Source organism: Dama dama, chromosome 13 (assembly GCF_033118175.1).
Source record: "Dama dama isolate Ldn47 chromosome 13, ASM3311817v1, whole genome shotgun sequence".
Lineage (NCBI taxonomy): Eukaryota > Metazoa > Chordata > Mammalia > Artiodactyla > Cervidae > Dama > Dama dama.
Genome location: NC_083693.1, coordinates 63,827,418 through 63,852,535, shown reverse-complemented (window position 1 = coordinate 63,852,535; position 25,118 = coordinate 63,827,418). Strand labels below are relative to the sequence as shown.

General features: G+C 36.6%; 3 protein-coding genes across 10 annotated transcripts in view; 1 reads left to right on the top strand and 2 right to left on the bottom strand.

The window, feature by feature from the left end:
- Positions 1-25,118, top strand: part of TC2N (tandem C2 domains, nuclear) — a 73,106-nt gene that overhangs the window by 28,082 nt on the left and 19,906 nt on the right. The window contains exons 1-8 of one of the 8 annotated variants that reach the window (XM_061159300.1): positions 1,549-1,623; positions 6,042-6,219; positions 14,088-14,210; positions 15,548-15,781; positions 21,304-21,471; positions 22,746-22,837; positions 23,914-23,989; positions 24,762-24,862. In XM_061159300.1, the coding sequence (XP_061015283.1) occupies positions 14,144-14,210; positions 15,548-15,781; positions 21,304-21,471; positions 22,746-22,837; positions 23,914-23,989; positions 24,762-24,862 (738 nt within the window). In that variant the 5' untranslated portion in view covers positions 1,549-1,623; positions 6,042-6,219; positions 14,088-14,143. Of the gene's footprint in view, positions 1-1,543; positions 1,624-1,712; positions 1,737-4,263; positions 4,633-6,041; positions 6,220-14,087; positions 14,211-15,547; positions 15,782-21,303; positions 21,472-22,745; positions 22,838-23,913; positions 23,990-24,761; positions 24,863-25,118 lie in introns of those variants that run through there. The other 7 variants (XM_061159302.1, XM_061159306.1, XM_061159299.1 and 4 more) reach the window with 7 other exon arrangements.
- LOC133068052 (proline-rich protein 2-like) lies at positions 1,330-8,627 on the bottom strand. Its single transcript, XM_061159121.1, has 3 exons — positions 8,529-8,627; positions 1,945-2,220; positions 1,330-1,854 (listed from the first exon to the last, which is right to left on the bottom strand). Exons 1-3 carry the CDS (start codon positions 8,625-8,627, stop codon positions 1,330-1,332), a joined length of 900 nt encoding a protein of 299 aa, XP_061015104.1.
- On the bottom strand, positions 17,097-18,265 carry LOC133068469 (ribosomal biogenesis factor-like). The gene is made up of 2 exons (XM_061159686.1): positions 17,274-18,265; positions 17,097-17,171 (listed from the first exon to the last, which is right to left on the bottom strand). Exons 1-2 carry the CDS (start codon positions 17,526-17,528, stop codon positions 17,097-17,099), a joined length of 330 nt encoding a protein of 109 aa, XP_061015669.1. The 5' UTR covers positions 17,529-18,265.

Genomic DNA, 25,118 nt, shown 5'->3' with positions numbered 1-25,118 from the left:
TTCTCTGTCCATGGGATTTCCCAGGCAAGAATACAGGAGTGGGTTGCCACTTCCTTCTCCAGGGGATCTTTCCAACCCAGGGATGGAACACTTGTCTTCTGTATTGCAGGCAGATTCTTTACCACTGAGCCACCAGGTAAAGCAGTAGGAAACGTAAAGTCATGAAAGTGAAGAGTTGTGAGCTGATTCTCAAGACATTAAATAGGATATAAACACTAAAGACCAGTAACACAAACAAAAGTTTCTTGGCTTCCAAGAAGTTTCTCTACTTGCGAAGTATCTTCAAGCAAGAGAATTTGCTCCTTCCTTCCCTATTCAGGGGGGTTCATCAGGCGAGTGGCATTCCCACTAAACACCCCTGTCTTTTACCTCCCTTCTGTTCTCTCAACACACTCCAAACCCTGCCTGGCTTCATGTTTTGTTTTGTTTTGTTTTCATTTATTTTTATTAGTTGGAGGCTAGTTACTTTACAATATTGTAGTGGTTTTTGCCATACATTGACATGAATCAGCCATGAATTTACATGTGTTCCCCATCCCGATCCCCCCTCCCACGTCCTTCCCCATCCCATCCCTCTGGGTCTTCCCAGTGCACCAGCCCTGAGTGCTTGTCTCATGCATCCAACCTGGGCTGGTGGTCTGTTTCACCCTTGATAGTATATTTGTTTCAATGCTGTTCTCTCAGAGCATCCCACCCTCACCTTCTCCCACAGAGTCCCAAAGTCTGTTCTGTACATCTGTGTCTCTTTTTCTGTTTTGCATATAGGGTTATCGTTACCATCTTTCTAAATTCCATATATATGTGTTAGTATGCTGTATTGGCCTTTATCTTTCTGGCTTACTTCACTCTGTATAATGGGCTCCAGTTTCATCCATCTCATTAGAACTGATTCAAATGAATTCTTTTTAATGGCTGAGTAATATTCCATTGTGTGTATGTACCATAGCTTCCTTATCTATTCGTCTGCTGATGGGCATCTAGGTTGCTTCCATGTCCTGGCAATTATAAATAGTGCTGCGATGAACACTGGCATGCATGTGTCTCTTTCAGATCTGGTTTCCTCGGTGTGTATGCCCAGGAGTGGGATTGCTGGGTCATATGGCAGTTCCATTTCCACTTTTTTAAGGAATCTCCACACTGTTCTCCATAGTGGCTGTACTAGTTTGCATTCCCACCAACAGTGTAAGAGGGTTCCCTTTTCTCCACACCCTCTCCAGCATTTATTGCTTGTAGACTTTTGGATAGCAGGCATCCTGACTGGCCTCTAATGGTACCTCATTGTGGTTTTGATTTGCATTTCTCTGATAATGAGTGATGTTGAGCTTCATCTTAGATCCTTCCAGAGGGTGCATCTGAGAACTGTGCTGGGAGAGGCGAGAGGAGGAGCCGAGGGCGCAGGCCCAGGGCGCTCAGGTGCAGGGACGGACGGCCACGCCCCATGCCGCGCTGTCGGCGCGCACCTCCGGTCGGGTGGGGCGGACCTGAGGGGGCGGGGCGGACCTGGAGAGAGGGCGGGGCGGTCTTCAGGGGACGGGGGCGGGGCCTCGGGGCGCGGCCGAGCGAGGTGACCCGAATCAACGTTCCCGCGGGTGGCGACGCCAGAGCGCCCGCTACCTCGAGCAGGTAACCGGCCGCGGCCGCGCGGCACTGCCTCAGCGGCGTGTGAAGCGGGGACTCCCCGAGAGCGAAGCGTGGAGACCCCGGGGACGCGGCGGGGAAGGGAGCCAGGGGCTCAGGTGTGGGGTCGCGGGCTCTTCCCCGGGTGAGCTGTGTGACTTCGAGCGGCCGTTGCTGGGCCCCCCCGGGGGGACTCGCCGGCCGCTGAACAGCCCCCTCAGCCGCAGCCTCTGGAGGCTGTGTGTGGAGCTATTATTTTGTAGGGTTTGGTCGCCTTTAACTTAAAAAAAAAAAAGTCGCACTATTTCGGGGCTTGGGGGATTGTACCTGAGTCTCCTCAGCGACGCCTGCTCTCCTCAGGCCTGAGGGAAGTTTCCTCGACAACGGGGATCTCTGAGGCCTGGAAGGCAGGGACTCGCCCGGTGGAGCACTGGGGGCTGTGGGTCCGCTGGTTTCACGTGTCTCCTCGTTGGGACCCCCGGGCCGGACGGAGGGGAGACCCCAGATATGGCGGAGCCAGCCGCGTGCCCCACTCCCTGCCCTGGGCGCGCGCTTCCGACCTCCGGCTCTGGGAGCAGGGGCTGGGGAGGGGTGGGGTGGCCTCTGGGTTAAGAGAGAAGAGAAGGCTTTTCTTTTACCTGGAGAAAACTGATGAGAACTGGTTAGAGAACTGTTTCTATCTGTGATGTTTCTGAAACTTTTTGAATCCGCGGAGGGGTGGTAAATATCACTTTGCTTTGCATTTTGGAAAATGTGAATTATCTACCTAGCTAGATTTTAGATTTGGCTTCTATCTCCTCCAGTTTTTTCTTCTTGTTTCTTTACTGTGGTTTTCTTTAGATCAGGAAAATACTACGCATGAATGGTAGCTATATGGCACACAGATGGTAGGTGATGCCAAGCCAAAAAAACGCTAATTAATTCCTTTAGAACAGGTGTCTCCCCACCTCTGAGATTTAATGCCTGATGATCTGAGGTCGAGCTGATGTAATAATAATAGAAATAAAGTGCACAATAAAATGCTTAAATCATTCCAAAACCACCCCGGGTACCCCCCTGGCTCCCTGCCTCCCCTCCCCCCACACACACTACCTCCATGAAAAAATTCTCTTCCATCAAACTGGTCACTAGTGCCAAGAAGTGCCAAAAAGTTCGGGACCGCTGCTTTAAAATACAGCATGTAAAAGAATTGCTTTCATTTTTAAAATATACTGATTCTTCCTCCAAGTAGGCTGTTTATGAGGTGTTTTCCCTGATTAATACTGTTATAAAAAAAAATACTGTTATAAGTAGCCTGGAAACATTAACAGTTAACAGTAACAACACTCCCTACTTACCAGTTCAATATTTTGATATGTGACTTTTTCAAGGTTAAAAATTGCTCTTTCTGGAAGAAACTATTAATATTGATTGCCTTTGAGAACGGGGATTTGAGATATTTTAATCATATATTTTGTAGCTTTTGCTAATGACTTTGAGTCTGGAGGGGAAAAGGCTTCATAAAAATTTTCTCTTTTTTAAAAAGTTCTTTGAGAAACAAAAATTTTAAGTTCCTCTTGTATTTTATTGGCTCCACTTGAATTACAATTGTGTATTCACAAATAAAACTAACAAACTGAGGGACTGATTCAGGTTGAGAAAAAATGAACTTGTGATTCTTGTTGGACCTTTGGCAGAGCTGTCTAGTTGGCAGTTAGGTATATTGGTACTGGGATTTTCTAAAGTCAGGATCAGAGTTGTGAATGTTGAAAAACACCCATGGATTTGTGATACTTAATCTTGTGAGAGTGGAAGAAATGATTCAAGTAAGTAGAATTTAAAAAAAAGAGGAAGACCAAGGATGGAAAATACCAATACTTAAGTGATGGGTAGAGACAGCCAAGGAGACCAAGGAGGCAAGTTCAGGAAAGAAGGAAGCAAATTAACAGACAGTGGTGTCATAAAAGCCAGGAGAGGGAAGAGTTTTAATAAAGGATAGAAATCTATTTGAGAGTCAAATGAGATAGAGGAATCAGGAAGATAGGAACTGGTAAAGTGCCTGTTGCCTTTGGTAGTTAGAAGGCTGTCATTGAACTCAACAAGCATAGTTTAAATATTGGGTTGGTCAAAAATTTTGAGATTTTCCACATCTTACAGGAAAACCTGAAGGACCGTTTTGGCCAATCCAATAAAAAGATAAGGATGGAAGCCAAATTTGAATGACTTTGAGGAGTAAATAGAAGATGAAGAAATAAAGATAGTCATTGTAGAATCCTTATTTTGATACACAAAGATTTGAAGAAGTGATAGGGTAGTGGAGTATAGGGGATTGGAAAGAATAATAAGGCCAATAGGATTTATATTTATATTAAATATATATTTATGTTAAAGAGCATCTCCCAGCATGGTTCCTGTCTGCTGGTTAAGTAGTAGCTGAGAGCAAGTATCTGAGCATATTGAATAGAAAATATTTAAGCCCCCCAATTCAAATTATGAACACTATTTTAGTGGTATTTTGATCTGTTGTGTTCAGATGTTGTCAGTGTTAAAGTCACACTTGAACAAACTGTTGAATTGTATTTCACCTGAGTTCCAGTATTTAGATGCTCCCAACTTAGCATATTAAAAAAAGCAGAGACATTACTTTGCCAACAAAGATTCATATAGTCAAAGCTATGGTTTTTCCAGTAGTCATGTATGGATGTGAGAGTTGGACCATAAAGAAGGCTGAGCACCAAAGAATTGATGCTTTTGAACTGTGGTGTTAGAGAAGACTCTTGAGAGCCCCTTGTTCCTTGGAACCACTTTAGCATTCTTGCCTTGAGAACCCCATGAATAGTATAAAGGAAATCAACCCCGACTATTCATTGGAAGTACTGATTCTGAAGCTGAACCTCCAGTACTTTGGCCACCTGATGTGAAGAGCTGACTTGTTAGAGAAGACCCAGATGCTGGGAAAGATTGAAGGCAGGAGAAGGAGACAACAGAGGATGAGATGGTTGAATAGCATCACCAACTCAATGGACATGAGTTTGAGTAAGCTCTGGGAAATGGTGATGGACAGGGAAGCCTGGCTTGCTGCAGTCCATGGGACTCACAAAGAGTCAGACACAACTGAGTGACTGAACAATAACTTTTAAGTCGTGATTTTTCAAGTGTGTATCTCAATGACTCTTCTAAAAATCTTATGTAGGTATCAGACATTTTGGCTGAATCAGAATCCATGAGGCATACACCAGTTAGGGCCTTTGCTTCAGTTATTATCATCCATTTAAGGGAAAATGCTCTTAGATGAAAATTTCTGAGTTTAACTTCAGTCTTCATTGAGAATTTAATTTTTTTGTTCAGGCAGTAATTTTATGTGTATTTTTCTTACGGTATGGAAAAAATGGCTAAAAATGGAAAAGGCAAACAAGTGTTGATAATGTGGAACAACTGGAACTCTTGTACTCGGCTGGTAGAAGTGTAAATTGGTGGCAATATCTACGAAAGTGAAGCATATGAATAAGTTACGCCCAAACTATACCTGACAAAACTCTAGAAATGACAAACTAAAGTAATAGAAAACAGATCAATGGTTACTTGAGGGTAGGGGGCAGCAAGGGAACAAAAAGAGGATGGATGTAAAGGGGGTAACTTTCAGGGATGGTGAATTAATTCATCAGTCACTTCAGTTCAGTTGCTCAGTTATGTTCGACTCTTTGTAACCCTTGAACTGCAGCACTCCAGGCTTCTCTGTCCCATGAATGTATTCGTGGGTATGTTCATTTTCTTGATTATAAAGATGTTTCCACTTCTGTATACATATGTCTGACTCATGTAATTGTACATTTTAAATATGTGCAATTCACTTAAGTCAGTACCTCAATAGAACTGTTTAAAAAAAAGAGCAAAAATAGTAGAATGGGAATTCCCTGGTGATCCACGGGCTAGGACTTCGTGCTTCCACACTAGGGGGCATGGGTTTGATCCCTGGTCGAAGAACTAGGACCCTGTAAGCTGCAGGGCCAAGACCAAAGCCAAAACAAAACAAACTAGAGAGGAGAAGAAAACACATCACTTAAGTATGTTTATTTAAGTATTGTCGTTATCTCAGGATGATGAGGTTATTGTTACTTTTTATTTTCTTCATATAGTTTTATATATTTTCATAATTTATACCACAGCCATGTGCTTGCTTAATTTTTAAATGAAAATTATTTCATATGTGCAAAATGGTACTTTTGATAAATCTACATATTTAGAGACTACAGATAAAATACATGCCCTGTACCTATATCATGCTATAGACTAATACATATTTTTTTAACCATAGTTGTATCTTTCTCCTTGATCATGTCTTTCTCTTGCTATGCTCCTTGAGTTTTTGTATAGTTTTACTACATAAGTAAAACTTATAGACTTTCCTGGTTGCTTGGATGGTAAAGCGTCTGCTTACAACGCAGGTGACCCAGGTTCAATCCCTGCATTGGGAAGATCTCCTGGAGAAGGAAGTGGCAACCCACTCGAGTATTCTTGCCTGGAAAATCCCATGGACGGAGGAGCTTATTAGGCTGCAGTCCATGGGGTTGCAAAGAGTTGGACACAACTGAGCGACTTCACTTCACTTCACTACATAAATAGGTATTCATAAGTAATGTACTGTTCAGTTTCGTGTTTTGGGGGAGCACAAAATTGTATTTATGAGATTCATCTATGTTGTGTTATAGTTCCTTTTTTTACTGCATAGCACTCCACTATATGAGTTTACAACTGTTTATCCATCCTCCTGTTGGTGGATATTTAGGGTGTTTTCAGCCTTCATATTAAAATCTGATTTTGCTTTTTCCCATTAAAAGCTGTTTTGTTATTACTGTTAAACCTGTTCGTGTTTCTCTGTGTCCATGCGTAAGAATTTCCTGTGCTTTTTTGCCTCAGAGTAGAGTTGTAGATCTTCAGATTTGCTGGATAATACTGAATTGCTTTATAACAGTTCATACTCTCACAAGCAATGTGTTAAGTGTTCACTTTGTTCTCTTTCTCAACAACATTTGAGACATTTGTACATTTGTAATAATATGAATTTTTTCTTTTCAACCATCTGGTAGGTGAGAAATGGTGGGGTTTAATTTACATTTCCTTAATTATGGATGTATGGAATAGCTGTTTATGTTTTTTGCCTGTTTTTAATTTTTTGTCTTTTAAAAGTTGATTTTTGCCTGTTTTTAATTTTTTGTCTTTTAAAAGTTGATTTTTGCCTGTTTTTAATTTTTTGTCTTTTAAAAGTTGATTTCTGGATACTAATCCCTTATCAGTTATGCTTGTGGCAAATATCTTTTTTCTAGTAAGTAGCTTGTCTTTTACTTTCTTTATAGTGGTTTTTGACAGACACATTCATTTTGTAGTTTAACGTGGTTGAATATGGCAAGCTTTTCCTTATGGTTTACTCTTTTGACATCTTGTTTAACAAATCTTTCCTTTCCCTGAGGTCATAGTCTGATATTTTCTTCTAAAAGCTTTAAAATGTTGCCTTTCATAGTTGTGTCCTTGGTCCATGTGGAATTGATTTTTGTGTGGTGTGAAGTAGGAATCCAGTTTCATTTTTTTTCCGTATGGGTAATCTGCTCTTCCCAGCATCGTTTACTGAATATTCTGTTTTTCCTTTCAATAATCTATAAGTGTCATATGTCAACATTCCATACATAGGTTCACATGTTTCTGGGCTATCCTTTTGTTGCTTTCTTTGTGTATCCTTGCTGCAACCTTACTTTTACTTAGTTGTGTAAAGAACCTCCATACCTAAAAGACAAGTACCTACCCATGCTTCTTTTAGGACTCAAATTAATGTTTAATGGTTTTTCTAAAGTAAACTTTTCATCAGAGTATATAGAAATATGTTATTTAAGTCTTAAATATCTGCTATAGTCACCCAAGGTCACAAGTACTTCCGAAGCTACTTTATTGTGGATTATATCAGGCTGTCTTTAGTTTTTGCAAATCCTGTCCTAACTCACTGGAGTTAACTTTAACTTGAAAAGTAAATATTGGATTTTCACTTTTGGAATATAGTTAAGGCATTTGGAAAAACCTTCACACTGAAAATAGCTAAGAATAGCTGTATTAAAAATTACTTACAATTTTATATGCCAAAATCTAAGAGAAAGCTGGAAATCTAAGACTGTAGGAGCCCTTGAGCTTTATTTACTTTGGGGGTATTTTCTATTTTCTAAACTGGGGGAACTTGATTAGATTTGAATAAGAATTTGGTATATTTGTAGGGTTGAAGGCATAGTTAGAAGTCAGTCCAGGGCTCATTCACGGTTAGCTAACAAGAGACTTCTGCCCGTAATTCTGGGATCCCAAAGGTCTGTGATGTCATGGAAAGGATGAAACTTCCTTCAGGGATCTGCAAGGAAAGTTGCCTCGATGCCAAGTGAAACAGAAGTGGGAAAAAAACCTGTCCTTGGGCAGTCAAAACTACCAGATCATGGGGGAAGTACACATCACTTTGGTGGTCTAAAAAAATTTCAATATGTGAATTTTTAAAAATCTTCTTTTCTTTATATATATATATATATATATATATATATATATGCCATAAAATTCACCCTTGAGAGTGTATAATTCAGTGGGTTTTCATATATCCACAAAGTTGTACAACCATCATCAGTATCTTAATTCCAGAATACTTTTATTACCCCCAGGAAAAAACCTAATACCATTGATAGTCATTCCCCATATCCTTCTTTTCCCCAAACTCTTGGCAACTTCTAATCTACTTTTGTCTCTGTGATTTGCTTATTCTGGGTATTTGATATGAATGAAATCATATAATATGCCTTTTGTTTCTTATTTCACTTAGCATACTTGTTTCAAGGATTATTCATGTTTACCATGAATTAGTACTTTACTCTTTTTAATGGCTGACTGATATTCCATTGTATGGATGATACCACACTTGGTTTTCCCATTCCTTTGTTGATGGTTATCTCCACTTCTTGGCTCTTATGAATATTTGCATACAAGTTTTTGTATGGAAATATGTTTTCCATTGTCATAGGATATATATTTTCATTCTCCACTTACCTACAAGTATGAATTGCTGGGGCACGTGGTAATTCTGTATTTGTTTTAAGGACCTGCGAAACTGTTTTCCAAAGCAGCTACGCCTACCAACAACATATGAGGGTTCTAGTTTCTCCGCATCCTCACCAACACTTACTTTTCTCTGTCTTTTTGGTTATAGCTATCTTAGTGTGTGTAAAGTGGTATCTCATTGAGGTTTTGATTTGCATTTCCCTAATAACTGATGATGTTGAGCACCTTTCCGTGTGTTTATTAGCAGTGTCCTTTGCTTATTTTAAAATCAAGTTGTATGTTAAGGCATGAATTTAAAATGATATACAAATGCAAATTCTCTGTAGTAGTATACTTTCATCTTTGGCTTAAAAAAGTTCTACCAGTTAAAATTTGAGGTCAGTGGATAATCTGTAAAAGATAACCAAGTGAAAATAAGACAACCTGAGCAAGAATCAGCAAAAACAGTGGACAATTAGAGGAAAACTTGCAAATGCTTATGTATTGTAATTACTAGTTATTGATTATTAAACTAACCATGATGGGCTCTATTTAAGTGAATAAAAATCACAATTGAAAATATATGCTGGGAGCAGGAATCTGAAAAGGTACCAAACTGGTTGAAAAAGGAACTGAGTGTAATTTCTATTAATGAAAAATGCAGTAATAAAAACTCAAAACTCATTTGTTAAGTTTAACCACAGATTAGGCAATTATGCAAACCCCAAGAGAGAAAGAATGAACTGGAATATAGATCGGAGTAAATCATTCAGAATACAGCTCAAAGATAGAGAAATGGAAGATATGAAAGAGATTAAGATACATGAAAATGAGAATAATGAGAAGGAGAAGTTAACAAAGTTTAGTGAATGGAGTTCCTGAAAGAAAAGAAATAGAGAATGGGCAAAAACCATATTTAAAGAGATAATGAGAATTTAGTACTGGAAAGTCTACCAGTACAGGTGGAAAGACACCAATCCACAGATTAGTTATTCAGGTATACCCAATTGTTTATGCATCTGTTGATGGATATTTGATAATTTCTATGTTTTGGCTATTCAAATAGAGCTTCTGTGAACACTAATGTATCAGTCTTTGTATGGATATAAAATTTCTTTTTTCTTGAGTAAATAAATACCCAGGAAAGAAATGTCTGGATCATATGGTAGCTGTATGTTTAACTTAAACTGCCAAACCATTTTACCGTCCCACCAGTTGAAAATGAGAGTTCTATTTGTTCCACATGCTTGGAATGGTCAGTCTTTGCAATTTCATTATCTCTAACAAATGTGTAGTATTATCTCATTGTACTTTAACTTGCATTTCCTTAATGAATTATGGTGTTGAACATGTTTTTAATGTACTTTTTTGGCCATTTGTATATTTTTTGTGGAGATGTGTCTGTCCAAATCCTTTTTAAATTGGGTTACTTTTCTTTTTATTATTGAGTTATAATAGTTTTAAAAAATATTTTGTATATAAGCCTTTTATTGAATGTATGATGCCATTTTAATACGTGCCTCGGCATAATTTTCTTCATGGTTTCTAAGCTTAGTGTTTGTTGAGTTTCTTAGACCTGAGCTTTGTAGGTCTCATATTTGGAAAATTTTAGTATTATTTCTTAAAAAATTTTTTTCTGCCTCCCCATTACTATCATGAATTTCAATACATGTATATTAGGCTTCTTAAAATTGTTTCATGGGTCTGACATATGCTTTTCATTTTGTTTTCATTCTTTTTTTTCCCCTCTTTGTATTTCATTTGGGGTCTCGTTGTGCTTATTGTTTCTTTTGCAGTGTCTAATCTGCTGTATTAATGCCATTAGTATTTTTTCCATCTCAGACATTATAGTTTTCATCTTTAGAAGTTGGTTTGTGTATTTTTTTGATTCTTCCAAGTTTCTACTTAACTTTTTGCACATATAGAATCACTTATACCTGTTTTGAAGTCCTTAACTGTTCACTTCATTTCTGTATTGGTTCCAATTGATGGATTTTTCTCTGCATTATTTTTTTCCCCTTCTTTGTATGTCTAGTAATTTTTTATTGGTTGTTACCAGAGATTGTTGGAGTTGGAGAAGACTCTTGAGAGTCCCTTGGACAGCAAGGAGATCCAACCAGTCCATCCTAAAGGAGATCAGTCCTGGGTGTTCATTGGAAGGACTGATGCTGAAGCTGAAACTCCAATACTTTGGCCACCTCATGCGAAGAGTTGACTCATTGGAAAAGACCCTGATGCTTGGGAAGGATTGAGGGTGGGAGGAGAAGGGGATGACAGAGGATGAGATGGCTGGATGGCATCACCGACTTGATGGGCATGGGTTTGGGTAGATTCCGGGAGTTGGTGATGGACAGGGAGGCCTAGCATGCTGCGATTCATGGGGTTTCAAAGAGTCGGACACGACTGAGCAACTGAACTGAACCGAACCAGAGATTGTAAATTTTACCTTGTGTGATATATATATTTAGATTTCTATAATTATTTTCTGCTTTGGAACATAGTTAAGTTTCTTGGAAATAGTTTGATCCTTTTGAGACTTGCTGTTAAGATTTGTTAGGTCAGACTAGTCTTTAATATAGAGCTATTTATTCCCCACCTCTGAGGCAAAGCGTCTTCTCTGAGTCCTCTACTCAGCATTCTGTGAGGTCTTTCCACTTTGGCTGGTGGGGACAGGCATTATTTCTGACCTTAGTAAAGGTTGTTACGGTCTTTGTAATGTTTTCTGGTGGTCTTCCTTCAGTCTTGTGCAGTTTCTCTACATGCATGCTCTGATCCGTACTGTACTGAATACTTACGTAGGACCTTCCACTGATGTTTGTACTTCTTTCTGTGTACGCGTCTCTGCTCTCCAGTAGTCTGTCATACAAACTGTAGCTCCATTATTCTTATTTATATAAGAATCCCTCTCTCCTCCAGTTCATTTTGGGTGGTTCAAAACTGTGTCGACTTTGAAAACTCTTCTCCCAGAAGCAGTAATCATTTTTAACTCTCACATTCCCCTCATAATTAATGTAAAGTATTTGCAAGTTGACAAGTCCAGAAATGTGGTTTTATGAGCATGTTAGGAGTTTTAAATATGGTGTTAGTTGCTCTGTCTTGTCTGACTCTTTGTGGTCTCGCAGACTGTAACCTGCTAGGCTTCTCTGTCCATGGAATTCTCCAGGCAAGAATACTGGAGTGGGTTGCCATTTCCTCCTCAAGGGGATCTTCCCAACCCAGTTTTTATATAACTTAGTTATTATACATTGTTTCATTGTCTATCAACTACATATTTGCTGAGTTCCTGCTGTATTCCCAGCATCATACAAGGTTCTGAGTGTTAAGTTAAAAAGTGAGTGCAATATTGTTTCAGGAAAGTTTTTATTCTAGCAGGGGAGATAGAACAGTTGTCATGAAATGTCATGAAAAATGTAAAACTTAAAAAAAATTCACTAGATGTTTAAAGATGAGAAAAATTAGTATGATATGGCTTGTCAGGGGATGCGTCCTCTAAACTGAGACTGAGAAGGGCCTTTGAAAAAATGTATAAATTAAAAAAAATAAATAAATTACAAGATATAATGGAAGAAAAGGTGCCATTTAGCCAAATAAATTTCATGGGCATACACTTAACAGAAGTTCAAAACTCATGAGGAAAACTATGAAAAATCCCAAAGATACAAACATAAACTTGAACAGATAATTTGAATTAGAAGACTCTACATCCTAAAAATGTCAGTTTTTTCCTAAAATAATATGTAAATATAACATGATCTCAATAAAAATATCAGACTTTTAATTCCTAGGTCTGGACAAATTATAAAGTTTATTTGTAAGAACAGACAAGCAAGCATAACTAGGAAAATTTTGAAATTGAAGACCAGTAAGAATAGAAGGCTAACTCTACTGGATATTGAAACATAAGCCATTATAATTTTTTGGGGGGTGGGCTGTGCCGTGTCTTTGTTGTGGCATGCAGGCTTTCTCTAGTTGCAGCTGAGGGCTTTTCTTGTTGCAGAGCATGGGCTTTAGGGCACATGGACTCAGTAGTTGCAGCACATGGGCTTAGTTACCTCACAACATGTGGGATCTTAGTTCCCCAACCAGGGATCAAACCTGCGTTCCCTGCATTGGAAGGCAAATTCTTAACCACTGGACCACAAGGGAAGTCCCATAATTTTTAAAATGTGGTATTGGTTCAGGAATACAAATCAATTGAATACAAACTATAAAACCCAAACCCAAGGCATGTGGTAATTTAGTCTGTAATAAAAGCAGCATCCTAAAATGAGTGTAGAAAATATGGAATTTTTAATAAGTGGTGTTTGTGATACTAGGATAATCAATTGAGAGAAGATAGGAGTGGATTCCTTTCACACACTACTGAGATGTACAGTATTCATACACCTGTATATGTATGTATGTTTGTATATATGCCTGTTTATATATACACATACACACACTCCCACTCCTGTTTTTTGCATAGCAGAAAACATCATCATCAAATTGAAAAGACAATGACAGACTGGAAGAATGTTTACCACTTACATTATGGATATTGCATTAGTCTCTCGAATATTTAACTATCCTCTGAAACTGAGGAAGAAAAGGACTGGTAATTGTATAGAAAAATGAACAAAACATGAATAGTGCGATGAAGTAAGATTTGCCACAAGTTGATCGTTGTTTAGTCCAGGTGGCAGGGGTTTTGTTATACTATTTTGTCTCCTCTTGTATACATTTGAAGTTTCCCATGAAAAATTTTGGTTAAAGTAGGTGTAAATGAGGAGAATGCATTTGGAACAAAGTCACTGAAGCCAAGGTGGGCAATTGGCTTCATATACCATTTTATGTTTCTGGTAAATTTAAAACAGACTCTCTTTATTTCCAATATATCTTATTTGTGGTTCAGTTAGCGCACGTGTACTTGTGTATGTGTGTATATGTGTATGTGGGGGTGTGTGTGTGAGAGAGAGAATATGGGTTAGTGTATGTTTAAGATAGATTTTTCTGTTAGTGTACTTCTCTGCATTAAACTAACTCATAATGTATGAAGTTGTTTATTAGCCCTCTTAGGACTTTTGGATTACCAACGGAATTGATTTGGAAGAAGTGAAATTTTTCTCACACTTTTTATGAATGCCATATATTCTTGCAAATTTTATTTGGACATTGATTTAGTTGTATCAGCTGAAAGAGAAAATTGAGAGTGGAATTTTTTTCCAGATCTAGCATTGAAATTGTTCATTTAGAAATTTTTAAGCATGTTATTTTAATAACTTAGAAGGAACCTAAATTATATATAATTACGTAAAAGAACAAAAAATCTATCTTCCTCTAAACAATTTTTTTGCTTTGGAGCCCTCATTATGCTTTAGAAAGATAGATAATATGATTTATTTAATGATACCTAGTGACATTACACATGATCATATTGTTTTCTATTCTTCCAACAGATTAATATTAAAATCGGAAGTTTGTATCTTTTGCTGGGTATTGGAGATTGACTGTAATGGCAACGGAATTTATAAAGAGTTGTTGTAGAGGATGTTTCTATGGTGGAAGAGAAAAACACAACTGTGAGTTTCGCTTCTTTTTGATTTCAGCATTTATTTAATGTCTTTATTTGTGGCGTTTTGTGATATAAATGTAAATGAGATATATTTTTTAACTTCACAAGGAAGTCAGAAACATAAATGTGAGACACACTAGCTAGTATGAAAGTACCTTGGAGCATAGGGGAGAGAAAGATGAGTTCAACATAAGAGACACTCTAGGACATTACCACAAGAAGATGGCCTGTGGTATGGGAGTTTGAAGAGGATTTTAGCAAGCCAAGTGGGAAGAAGGAAGTAAGAGAAAGTGAGGATTAGACATGAATGTTACAGGTTGATGAAATAGTGTGAGCAAAAGTAGGGAGAGAAGTATTTAGGGAATAACATACTCTGGCAAATGTTTTAATTTAAATACAGACAATTTCCAGTTTATGAACAATGCTTTAAAATGTGCCTTCCATGAATGAATGAATGACCAATAGAGAAGAAGCCTGTAACAAGAGCCACACTTATCCAGGACTCCTGGAGATTTCCCTTGCTATTGCATGGGTTTTCTCAGCCCTTCAAGGTTATGACTGGAACTTTATTTGTCTTGGTTCTTTCTTATATTTCTTAGTCTAAAGCATAGCTTTCTAGTATATTTGAGTATGAAGGCTTCTTTTTCGCAAAAAAACATTTCATAAATTCCATCAGAGTAGTACTTGCGCTTTCATTCTGTCTATAGACAGTATTAATTATACATAAAGATTAGCTCTAGATGTTTCTTACTTCTTCATCCTAAGTCACACAGCCTAGGAATCACATATCTTTCAAGGTAATAAACAAAAGAGGTCACAGAAGCTAGCACAGGGGAGTTGATATTATACTAGGCTTAAAGTAAATTTTATTTTGTGGTTTAGTAAAGATTTTTTTGTAGATGTGGAGACCTTTAGCTTCTTTTCAAAGTAGCTTTTATTTAAGGCTGAAATTAACCATTAGGTTAGAATTGTTTTGTTGACAGTATTTTTATTTAAATGACTAGATTAGTATTTATTTGAAAGCACTGTGAAATTAATTACAAAATTAACTTGCTTTCCGTCTATGAACTCTTTTGTGGAAATGAGATTCTTTAGAAACTGCTTTTACCATTATGATAAGTTAATACACTTTGGTAGTAGTATATTAACTTCTCAAATATTGGCTAGGCAGAATTAATGTAGATTCCAGAGTGCTTGATAAGACCCAAAAGTAGTTTATGTGTCAACAGTTTCTTTTAAAATGGTTAAATAAGTACCAAAGCACATTAGGTTTAGATTGTTATATGCATAAATCTCCATGCATATTTGTGATTTTTTTTCTCTTTTCTCTTCTTTTCTATGCAGTATCTGTGGAAAGAGACTTCAAAGCAGCAGTATCACACAGTCAAAATACTACTATCTCTATACCCCCATTGACTTCTGTTTCTGTAAAGCCTCAGGTTGGCTGTTCTGAGGATTATTTACTTTCCAAGTTACCATCTGATGGCAAAGAAGTACCATTTGTGGTGCCCAGGTTTAAGTTATCTTATATTCAGCCCAGGACTCAAGGAACTCCTTCACAGTTGGAAGAACTAGAAGGTAAACAATAAAATGGGAGGATTTAAAAATCAACATGTAGCATTTAAATGTTGTTATTGCTGTTATTTAACTTGCTCTTTTATATATACATATATAAAGATATAAAATATCTTTGTGTACACATTTGACATTTCATTTTTTAAAATGTCTTGCGTCTTCTGTAGAGGAATTCAGTGCACAGTGTTTTTGAAAAGTCCCATTATGATATCTGACACCAGTCAACACATTTGTATGTAGAATTGGCCTTTTTTAGGGCTTTGCAGGTGACACTAGGGGTAAAGAACCCACCTGACAATGCAGGAGATGGGGGTTTGATCCTTGGGTTGGGAAGATTCTCTGGAGGAGGATATGACAACCCACTCTAGTATTCTTGTTTAAAGGAGTAATATAATTGTAGTATGTCAGTTATCCTTCACACATTTAGAAAGAAGAAAATGGAGAAATTATTCTGGTTTTGGTCAGTAAATATAGGAAATATTATTTTCTAAATTTTAGTGTAAAGAGAAATAAGGAAGCAATGAAGTAGTCTTTCTCCCTTCCCTTCTTTTTCATTATTATACTTCTCAGTCTAAATACGCTTCCCAGTCTAAACAGCCACTTGAATGAGGTATATTCATTGGCTGAATTTTGGCTGATATTCTAGAGGCCAGTGGACTAAGGAAGATAAAAGGAAGCAACCTGTATCTTATATTTTAGAAATTGTTTTAGTTCATTGAAACAGTCACAATGGTTTATTTCCCTCAAAATTTTATTATGGAAAATTTCAAACATATGGAATAATTGAAAGAACTTAATGGTGAATGCCTGTATATCTACCATATAGATTCTGTCATTAACACTTTTACTATATATACTTTATCACATATCTATCTATCCATTTCCTTAACCATTAGTAATTCTTTTGAGAGTAAGGGGAGAATGCATTTCAGAGTAAATTGTAGACATCAGTATGTTTCTCTCTAAATATTTAAGTTTATATATCATTTACTAGAGTTCATTTGTTTATAGTTTCCTTCTTTTGACATAAACTTTAAACAAAATGAATTGCCCAAGTTGTAAGTGTATGTTTGTTGAGTTTTGACAAATGTATATACCAGTGTGATCCAACCTCCCACCAAGATCTATAGTATTTCTCTAAGTACTATTTCTGCCCCATCCTTTCTCTCTTTTTATGGGATACCAATTACACATATGTTGGACCTCGTGATATTGTCTTGTCTATGAAGCTTATTTTTTTTTCCCTCCTCTCTATTCTTTTTTAAAAATGTAAAACATTTATTGTTCTTTTGTGGCACTTTGATACATCATCAGTGTATTACAACTGAACCACTAATCTTATAGTTTCATCAACATTAGCTGGTTTGCTTTCATGACACTGCTGAGGAATCACCTATTTCTGCAGAGGTTCAAGTGAAAAGTTTTAAGAAGTGTGCAAGTTCCTTTTGTATGTCTCTGAAGGTTTATTCACTCTGTTAGCTTTTTCATCATTCACAGTGTTTATCTTGTTAAGATTAGTGGTAGCTGGTTTTGCTTTATTTTTAATCTTAAAGCTTTTTTGGCTGGCTATTTGGAATATGTTCCTGGACTTCTGCCCTCTTAGTTTGTTCTTGGCCATCATCTCTGGTAGCCTCGTGCAGCTGTTCAAATTCCAGGTGACGCCATATGTTCGCATCTCCTCTGTATTCTTAAGGTTTGGTAATATTGACCTATTTTCAAGTTCACTGTCTTTCTCCTCCGTTATTTCCATTCAGCCATTAAGCCTATCCAGTGAGTTTTTAATTTTAGATATATTTTTCAGTTGTTATATTTACATCTGGTTCTTCTTTTCATAGTTTCTATTTTTCTGTGGTTTCTGCCCCCACCCCCAATAATCATGAACCTATTTTCTTTTATTTCTTTGAAGTTTAACATCTTTGTGTACTATTCTAACATCTGGGTCTTCCAGATTTGGATTCTGTGGATTGTCTTTTTTTGAGAATGAGTCACATTTTCCCATTTCTTTGTATGTGGAGTGATTTTGGATTGTATTCTGGACATTGGATGTCATGTTGTGGAGACTCTGGAATCTGTTATATTACTCTTGACAGTTATTTTTCCCCTTCCTTCCCTTCCTCCCTTCCTCCTTTCCTTCCTCCTTCCTTAACTTTAGCAGGCAATTAACCTGGTTGTACTGTGTGGCAGATTCTGTGCCTTTGGTGGCAGCTGCTATCTGAGCTTAGTATTTTTTTTTTAATCCTTATTGGGAGTCTGTACACACATGTGTGGTTCAGGGATCAGCCAGATATTTGAGCAGACTTTTAATCACAGAATTTGGGGTTTTCTCCTTTCCAAGATTCCCACCTTATTTCTAGCAGCTGTGGTTGCTCTGTACTCTGCCCTATGTTCTTCAGGCCAGAAAGACTGGATTTTCTACTGGAATTTTATCTGCCCCCCCCATATAGTGCCAGTTTTGGTCTGCCCAAAAGCTAAAAGTCATTAAATACAGGTGGCCATTCCCCTTTGTCCTAAAGTACTGTTCAGAATCCTTACTACTTTTTTTTCACTCTCTAGTGCCTTCAGGGTATTTTGTTTGTTTTTTTCGTTGGTTATTATAGTTATCTACAGTGCATCTGGTCCCATCACTTCATGGGAAAGAGATGGGGAAACAGTGGAAACAGTGTCAGACTTTATTTTGGGGGGCTCCAAAATCACTGCAGATGGTGATTGCAGCCATGAAATTAAAAGACACTTACTCCTTGGAAGGAAAGTTATGACCAACCTAAATAGCATATTAAAATGAAGAGACATTACTTTGCCAACAAAGGTCCGTCTAGTCAAGGCTATGGTTTTTCCAGTGGTCATGTCTGGATGTGAGAGTTGGACTGTGAAGAAAGCTGAGCACCAAAAAATTGATGCTTTTGAACTGTGGTGTTGGAGAAGACTCTTGAGAGAGTCCCTTGGACTGCAGGGAGATCCAACCAGTCCATCCTAAAGGAGATCAGTCCTGGATGTTCATTGGCAGGACTGATGCTGAAGCTGAAACTCCAATACTTTGGCCACCTGATGCAAAGAGCTGACTCATTGGAAAAGACCCTGATGCTGGGAGGGATCGGGGGCAGGAGGAGAAGGGGACGACAGAGGATGAGATGGCTGGATGGCATCACCGACTCGATGCACATGAGTTTGAGTAAACTCTGGGAGTTGGTGATGGACAGGGAGGCCTGGTGTGCTGTGATTCATGGGGTCGCAAAGAGTCGGACATGACTGAGCGACTGAACTGAACTGAACAGGAGAGTTGGACTTCCCAGGTGGTGTTAGTGGTCAAGAACCTGACTGCCTAATGCAGGTGACCTAAGAGACGCAGGTTTGATCCCTGAGTTGGGAAAATGCCCTGGAGGAGAGCATGACAACCCACTCCAGTATTCTTGCCTGGAGAATCCCATGGACGGAGGAACTTGGCGGGCTACAGTCCATAGGGTCACAAAGTTCTGAACATGACTGAAGCGACTTAGCACCATGCATACACAGGAGAGTTGGGTCTGGCAGAAGTGATAATTTTTTAAAAAGAAGCAAGGAAAGATGAACCTTGAGCCTGGCTTAGCACATATCAGCTTTAATACCCTGCTTTGCACATATCAGCAGTGTCTCTCCAAAACAGTTTCTAAAAGTTCTGATTCACAGTATACCCTGATCAATTGATCTTTCTCTTGTACTTGTTAACAGCATTGGGAGTAAACCATATAAATGGCCTTGTAGTCTGTTTTATTTGTATCATATATCATGAAAATTTTAATGGCTCAATAGTAAAGGATAAATCATATTGAAGTACTATAAACTTTATTTAATAAATTCTCTATTCTTAGACATATAGGATATTTTATGTATTATTTTCATTATCAGAAGCTAAGTAAGAAATAACTGCCTGACAGTATGTGATAGTTTTTCTTTTGTGTTTTTTTTTTCTTTGTATCACTAGAAAACATTACTTTTTTTTTTTTTTTTTGAAAACATTACTTTTTGAGTTGGATGAGTGAGAAATTGGTTTATACTGAAATTATAGGCTCAATGAAGATGTGATAAATCCATCTGATTTTTAGCATATTGGAGAGAAAATTACTTTATTTAATGAGTCAATAAAGCATTTTTGGTGCCTAATTATAGAAATCAAATACGTATCTCTTGTACGTATGTATGAATGTGTGAGTGATGGACTGATACAGAGATTTTGAGAAGATAGGGTGCACCACTATCAATAATGACTAAAATCATGTTTCAGATATTTGACATTTGTTATATTGCATTGCATACTTGCTGTTGGATCTGATTTTAACTGCAGCTTACTGCTTGGATAACAGAGATTGATTATTAATATTTTACTATATTTGCTTTATGACATGTCTATCTACCTATCCATTAAGAGAATGCATTTGAATAAATTCTGAAATTTTTAATTGGGCTTTTGAGAGGTATAAGCAGTTGTGCTACTTTACATTTAGTTCTATAGCACTGTGGTTCTGTAAATTGAGAGTTATTAATCTTGAACTTTAAATATATCTTTTTAAGAGGAAAATTGAAATTCTTCATTGACTTACTTATAAAGGAAAAATGAAATAAGAATATTCATTTTTAGGGATAGAGTATAAAGGTAGAGAGTCATCTTTATGCTACTCCTGTTGACAGTGCTGCTCTTGATACCATAAAAAGACTTTTGTAGTAGTGCTTATGTGCTGAATGATTTAACTGCTGGCTTATAAGATTTACAGGCTTCTTATAAGGCTCTCTGAGATCACACCTCCCTCTTGGCACCCCTCTGTCTATGTATAGCGCTTGAATTGTACACAGTTATTTGAACCAGAGTACGAGGATAAGATCTCACTTCAAAACCAAATATGTTATTTTTCTTTTCTGAACTCAGTGTGAAGCCACCTGTTTCATTGTTCAGCTTAATTCAGAAAATATTTGTTTATACTGTGGTTTCTATTTTAGATAGGATAAAAATAATTAAAAGATGGTGATTTAAACATTTAAAAATTTTATGTCTCTATATTAATTCTAATGTGAGTCTTAACTTTGAAAGGAATTTGATCTATTGTTTTACCCTTTTAAAATTGTGAGATATAATATACATAGACAAAAGGAACAAAACAAATGATTTGTGATTTATTATAAAGTAAAATAGATGTATCTAAAATATAAAAGTAAAATGGATGTATGGTCACCACTCAAGCAAAGAAAGAGAGTATTACCAGCAAAGCAAAAGCTTCCATCTTCCCCCTTTTCAGTCACTTTAATCAAAATATCAGTTGTTACAATCATACTTTCTTGTTGTTTTTACTTTTTACCACCTAAGCACATATCCCTAAATATTGTAGCTTAGTTTTTTTCTGCTTCTGACCTTTATATCAAGTGAAATTACATATTGTATGTATATTGTTTTGTTATAGGTTAGTAAGTTTTTTTCCCCTTTGCCTTGGGTGCACCAGTTGTTAGCTAATAATTCCAAGAAAAGGATGTTGTAAAATTTTAGAAACACTTGCTTTCAGGATCTGCCAGAGCATCTTTTGGAGATAGAAAGGCAGAACTTTCCAGTTCAGCCCAGCATGGACCCAGCTATGATGTATATAACCCATTCTATAAGTACCAGCATGTGTCACCTGATTTGAGTCGGCGCTTTCCTCCTCGTTCTGAAGCAACAAGACTATATGGATCAGGTATGAAAAATATTTTGTTTTTCCTCTTTAACAAATGTAGAAATCTAATTAAATCTAAGATTCTGAAAGAAATGATTAATCTTACGATGAAAAACAATTTAATGAATGAAATGAAATGAAAAACAATTTAAAAATAAAGAGAAAAGCTGGCTTCAGAAGTGATATGATTAAATCACATCATAACTTCTCTATGGTTTATATCTAATGTAAAAATTGAAAGACTAATGAGTTCTGTATATTGGTAGTTCTAAGTTCCATTTTGTTTGTCCTATTTTTAAAGAAATTTTTAGATTTTGTACATATTTTATATAACATCTGTCTGTTCATATCTACAACAAGAATTTACTAACTGTATTTATTTCCTGTTCTACTCAGTGAAAATGAGAAATTGGAAACTAATGATGAGATTAGAAATGTAAACAAAAAAATAAAAAATGCCTAAGTGATTACCAGACTTTTTAGTTTAATATTTGAGACTGTATCAATTATGGACTATCTTATACATATCCGATTCACAAAATTTTCACTGTTTTTCAAAAAAAACTATATAGCTCTCTCAACCACTAAATTCAGGGTGAGGTACTGAAAATAAAGTAGAAGTATTTATTTAGATGTTTATTTTAGCACTGTGCTAGGCTATACCATTATTATTCAGAGTTTCATTCTTCAAGGATCTTATAGTTTAGAAAGGACACTAGAAATACAGACTAGAAATATAACAGTACATGGAATTCAATATTGATATTTTTAATATAATAAGTGCTCATTAAATAGTTGAATTGCTTTTAGTACAGATGACTTACATCCTGGTTGATATTTGATGTGGTTGTGAAAATGTGTTGTTTGATTTGTGTTGGTTTCTGTTTCAAACAAAAGTGAAATAATTGAAAAACAACTTTTTTATCTTCATTGGAAGGCTTTGTCTCTTAAGTAGATTTGCGTATATTATGCTTGCCTCGTGGCTCAGCGTTAAAGAATCTGTCTGCATGCAGGAGACGCGGGTTTGGGTTTGATTCCTGGGTTGGGAAGATCCCCTGGAGAAGAAGGAAGTGGCAGTCCACTCCAGTATTCTTGCCTGGGAAATCCCGTGGACAGAGGAGCCTGGTGGGCTACAATCCATGGCGTCACAGGTGTCAGACATGACCTAGCAACTACACCATCACATATTTATGCTATTTTTTCTGTAGAGATTTAGTTCATGGTAATTAAGTAGACTGCCAGTGTTTCTTCTTCTTTACTATAAAAATAAGTAATTTTCTTATGTCCCTTTGTAGTTTGTGACTTAAGGACCAACAGACTTCCCAGTCCCCCTGGGCTAAGCAAGTCTATGTTTGATCTTACAAGTTCATCTCAGCGGTTCATTCAGGTAAATAATTTATATAAATTTAATTATAAGCAGTCATTTATTTTCATGGTAAAATTCATATATGTTTCATTAGGAACAACATGTTATGTATCTTTTGTAGACATTTCTATTCTAATATTTAAAGAATAAATACTTGGCATTTCCCACGTGTATTATTTCAGGAAGCTTTCAGTTGAATACTAAAAGACAGTAGTTTTTCTCTCTTTTTTAAAAAAATAGAATTTTCCTTCTCTCATGGTATGCACTGAGGCGGTCTTGAGGCAGTTGGAATTTAAAATGGTATACTTAAAAATGCTTATTATTTAATTTTCCTTGTTGAATATAACTACCTAGTTGTAAATATTAGTATTTCTGTTGAGATATAGAACTTTATTAATATTAACACTGTTCTATTTTTGAAATAGAATTGAGAATTTTGAAAATACATACTTGTGGGCCTTTTTCTGTGTGAATGTATATGCATATGTTAAAATGGAAATATATTCTTAATCATCCTCAATTGAGTTAATTTTTTGCAGAATTAATTCTTGATAGCACCAGTTTGTTTTTAATGTGCATCAGAATTGTTAGAAGAACTTGTTAAAATACAGATTGCCAAGCCTCACCACCAGAAGTTTTGATTCAATAGCTCTGCACTGGGGCCTGAGTTTGTATTTCTACCAGGTTCCCAGGTGATGCGGATAACTGCTGGCCCAGGGGACTGTGCTTTGATAACTACTGCTTTATAGGTTTTTTGGTAATAGGGCACTTCCTGTTATTAATATATTCTGACTTTTATTAGTACTTCCAAGTATGAAATAGAAACAGTAATCTCTTCCTCTTTATTACAAAACCAAACCAAAAACAGCAAAGCCTTTGCCATGTATTACCTAGTAAGGGATTTAAGATTTTCCTGATTAACACATATAGAGAAAACTTTTTCCCTCTTTCCTGTCTAAAAGTGGAAAATTCTGAGCGGTAACACTGTCAGAATGGTTAGCACTCAGTTTGATACTAGAGTGGGTGCTAAGGCATAAGTTTCAGAATCCTTAACATCTGATATGCAATATCTAACTAAAAATGAATTTTATCTTTAGAGACATGATTCGTTGTCCAGTGTGCCTAGTAGCTCTTCTTCGAGGAAAAATTCTCAGGGGAGTAACAGAAGCCTGGGTAAGGAATAAATCATTCTACTTTATATCCTTAAGGGAATTATTTCTACCCAATAGTAATTTGAATATATTTATGATAAGGTTTTAAGAAAAGTTTAGATGATTTTATCCATATTGACAGTGTTATCTGCATATGAATATTCAGATCAGATGATGTATTTTTTAATGTTCAGGCATAAAGGCATTTTAAAAAGTAAATATCATTTGTTTGTTTTAAAGTATATTAGTGAGGGAATTTCTAGAAGCATACAGTTTTAAAACCGTATCAAGTGTTATTTGGGAAAGACTTCTTAGTTTTAACTTAAATTCTTCGGGTTATAATTGGGTTTAGATTTTAAGCCAGTTATTTTTTTTATAGTATGTCTTCTACTAGCACTTCAGTAAAGGCATTGAAGTATGATTTTTATCTTAGTAAACTGACAACTTAAAAAAATAATTATAGCATTTTTCAGTTGTGCTCTTAAAATTGGATTGTATCAAAGTTCAGTTGGGCTTCCCAGGTAACACAGTAGTAAAGAATCTGCCTGCCAGTGCAGGAGATGCGAGAGAGGCAGGTTCGATCCCTGGGTCAGGAAGATCCCCTGGAGGAGGAAACGGCAACCCACTCCAGTATTCTTGGCTGGAAAATCTCATGGACAGTAGATCCTGGAGGGCTACAGTCCCGGGGGTCCCAAAGAGTTGGACATGACTGGGTGACTGAACACAGTACAAAGCTCAGTTGGATTGGAAGGATTGCATAGTAATTGAAACCTTTTTGTCCATTTACAATTCAGACACAATTACTCTATCAGGAGATGAAAGAGACTGGGGGAGATTAAATGTGAAAGTGTTTTATAATTCTTCAGTAGAACAGATCTGGATCACAGTTTTACAGGTAAGTTAGTGTAGCTAATATCAACTTTTCTTACAAAATTGAATAATTAGGGGTGTAAATTATAAGCATCTACTGTTGCTATCTTCAGGAGAATGGGTCAATATCTTCTTTGGAATTTAGGGTTCTATAGTATTTTGCAGAAAATAGTATTTAATAAAGAATCTAAAGAAAATAAATCTTTAGATATGATTAGAACATATTTTCCTCAAGAGGAAAATTGATATGGTGTGTAGAACATTGTCAGATTATTTTAATG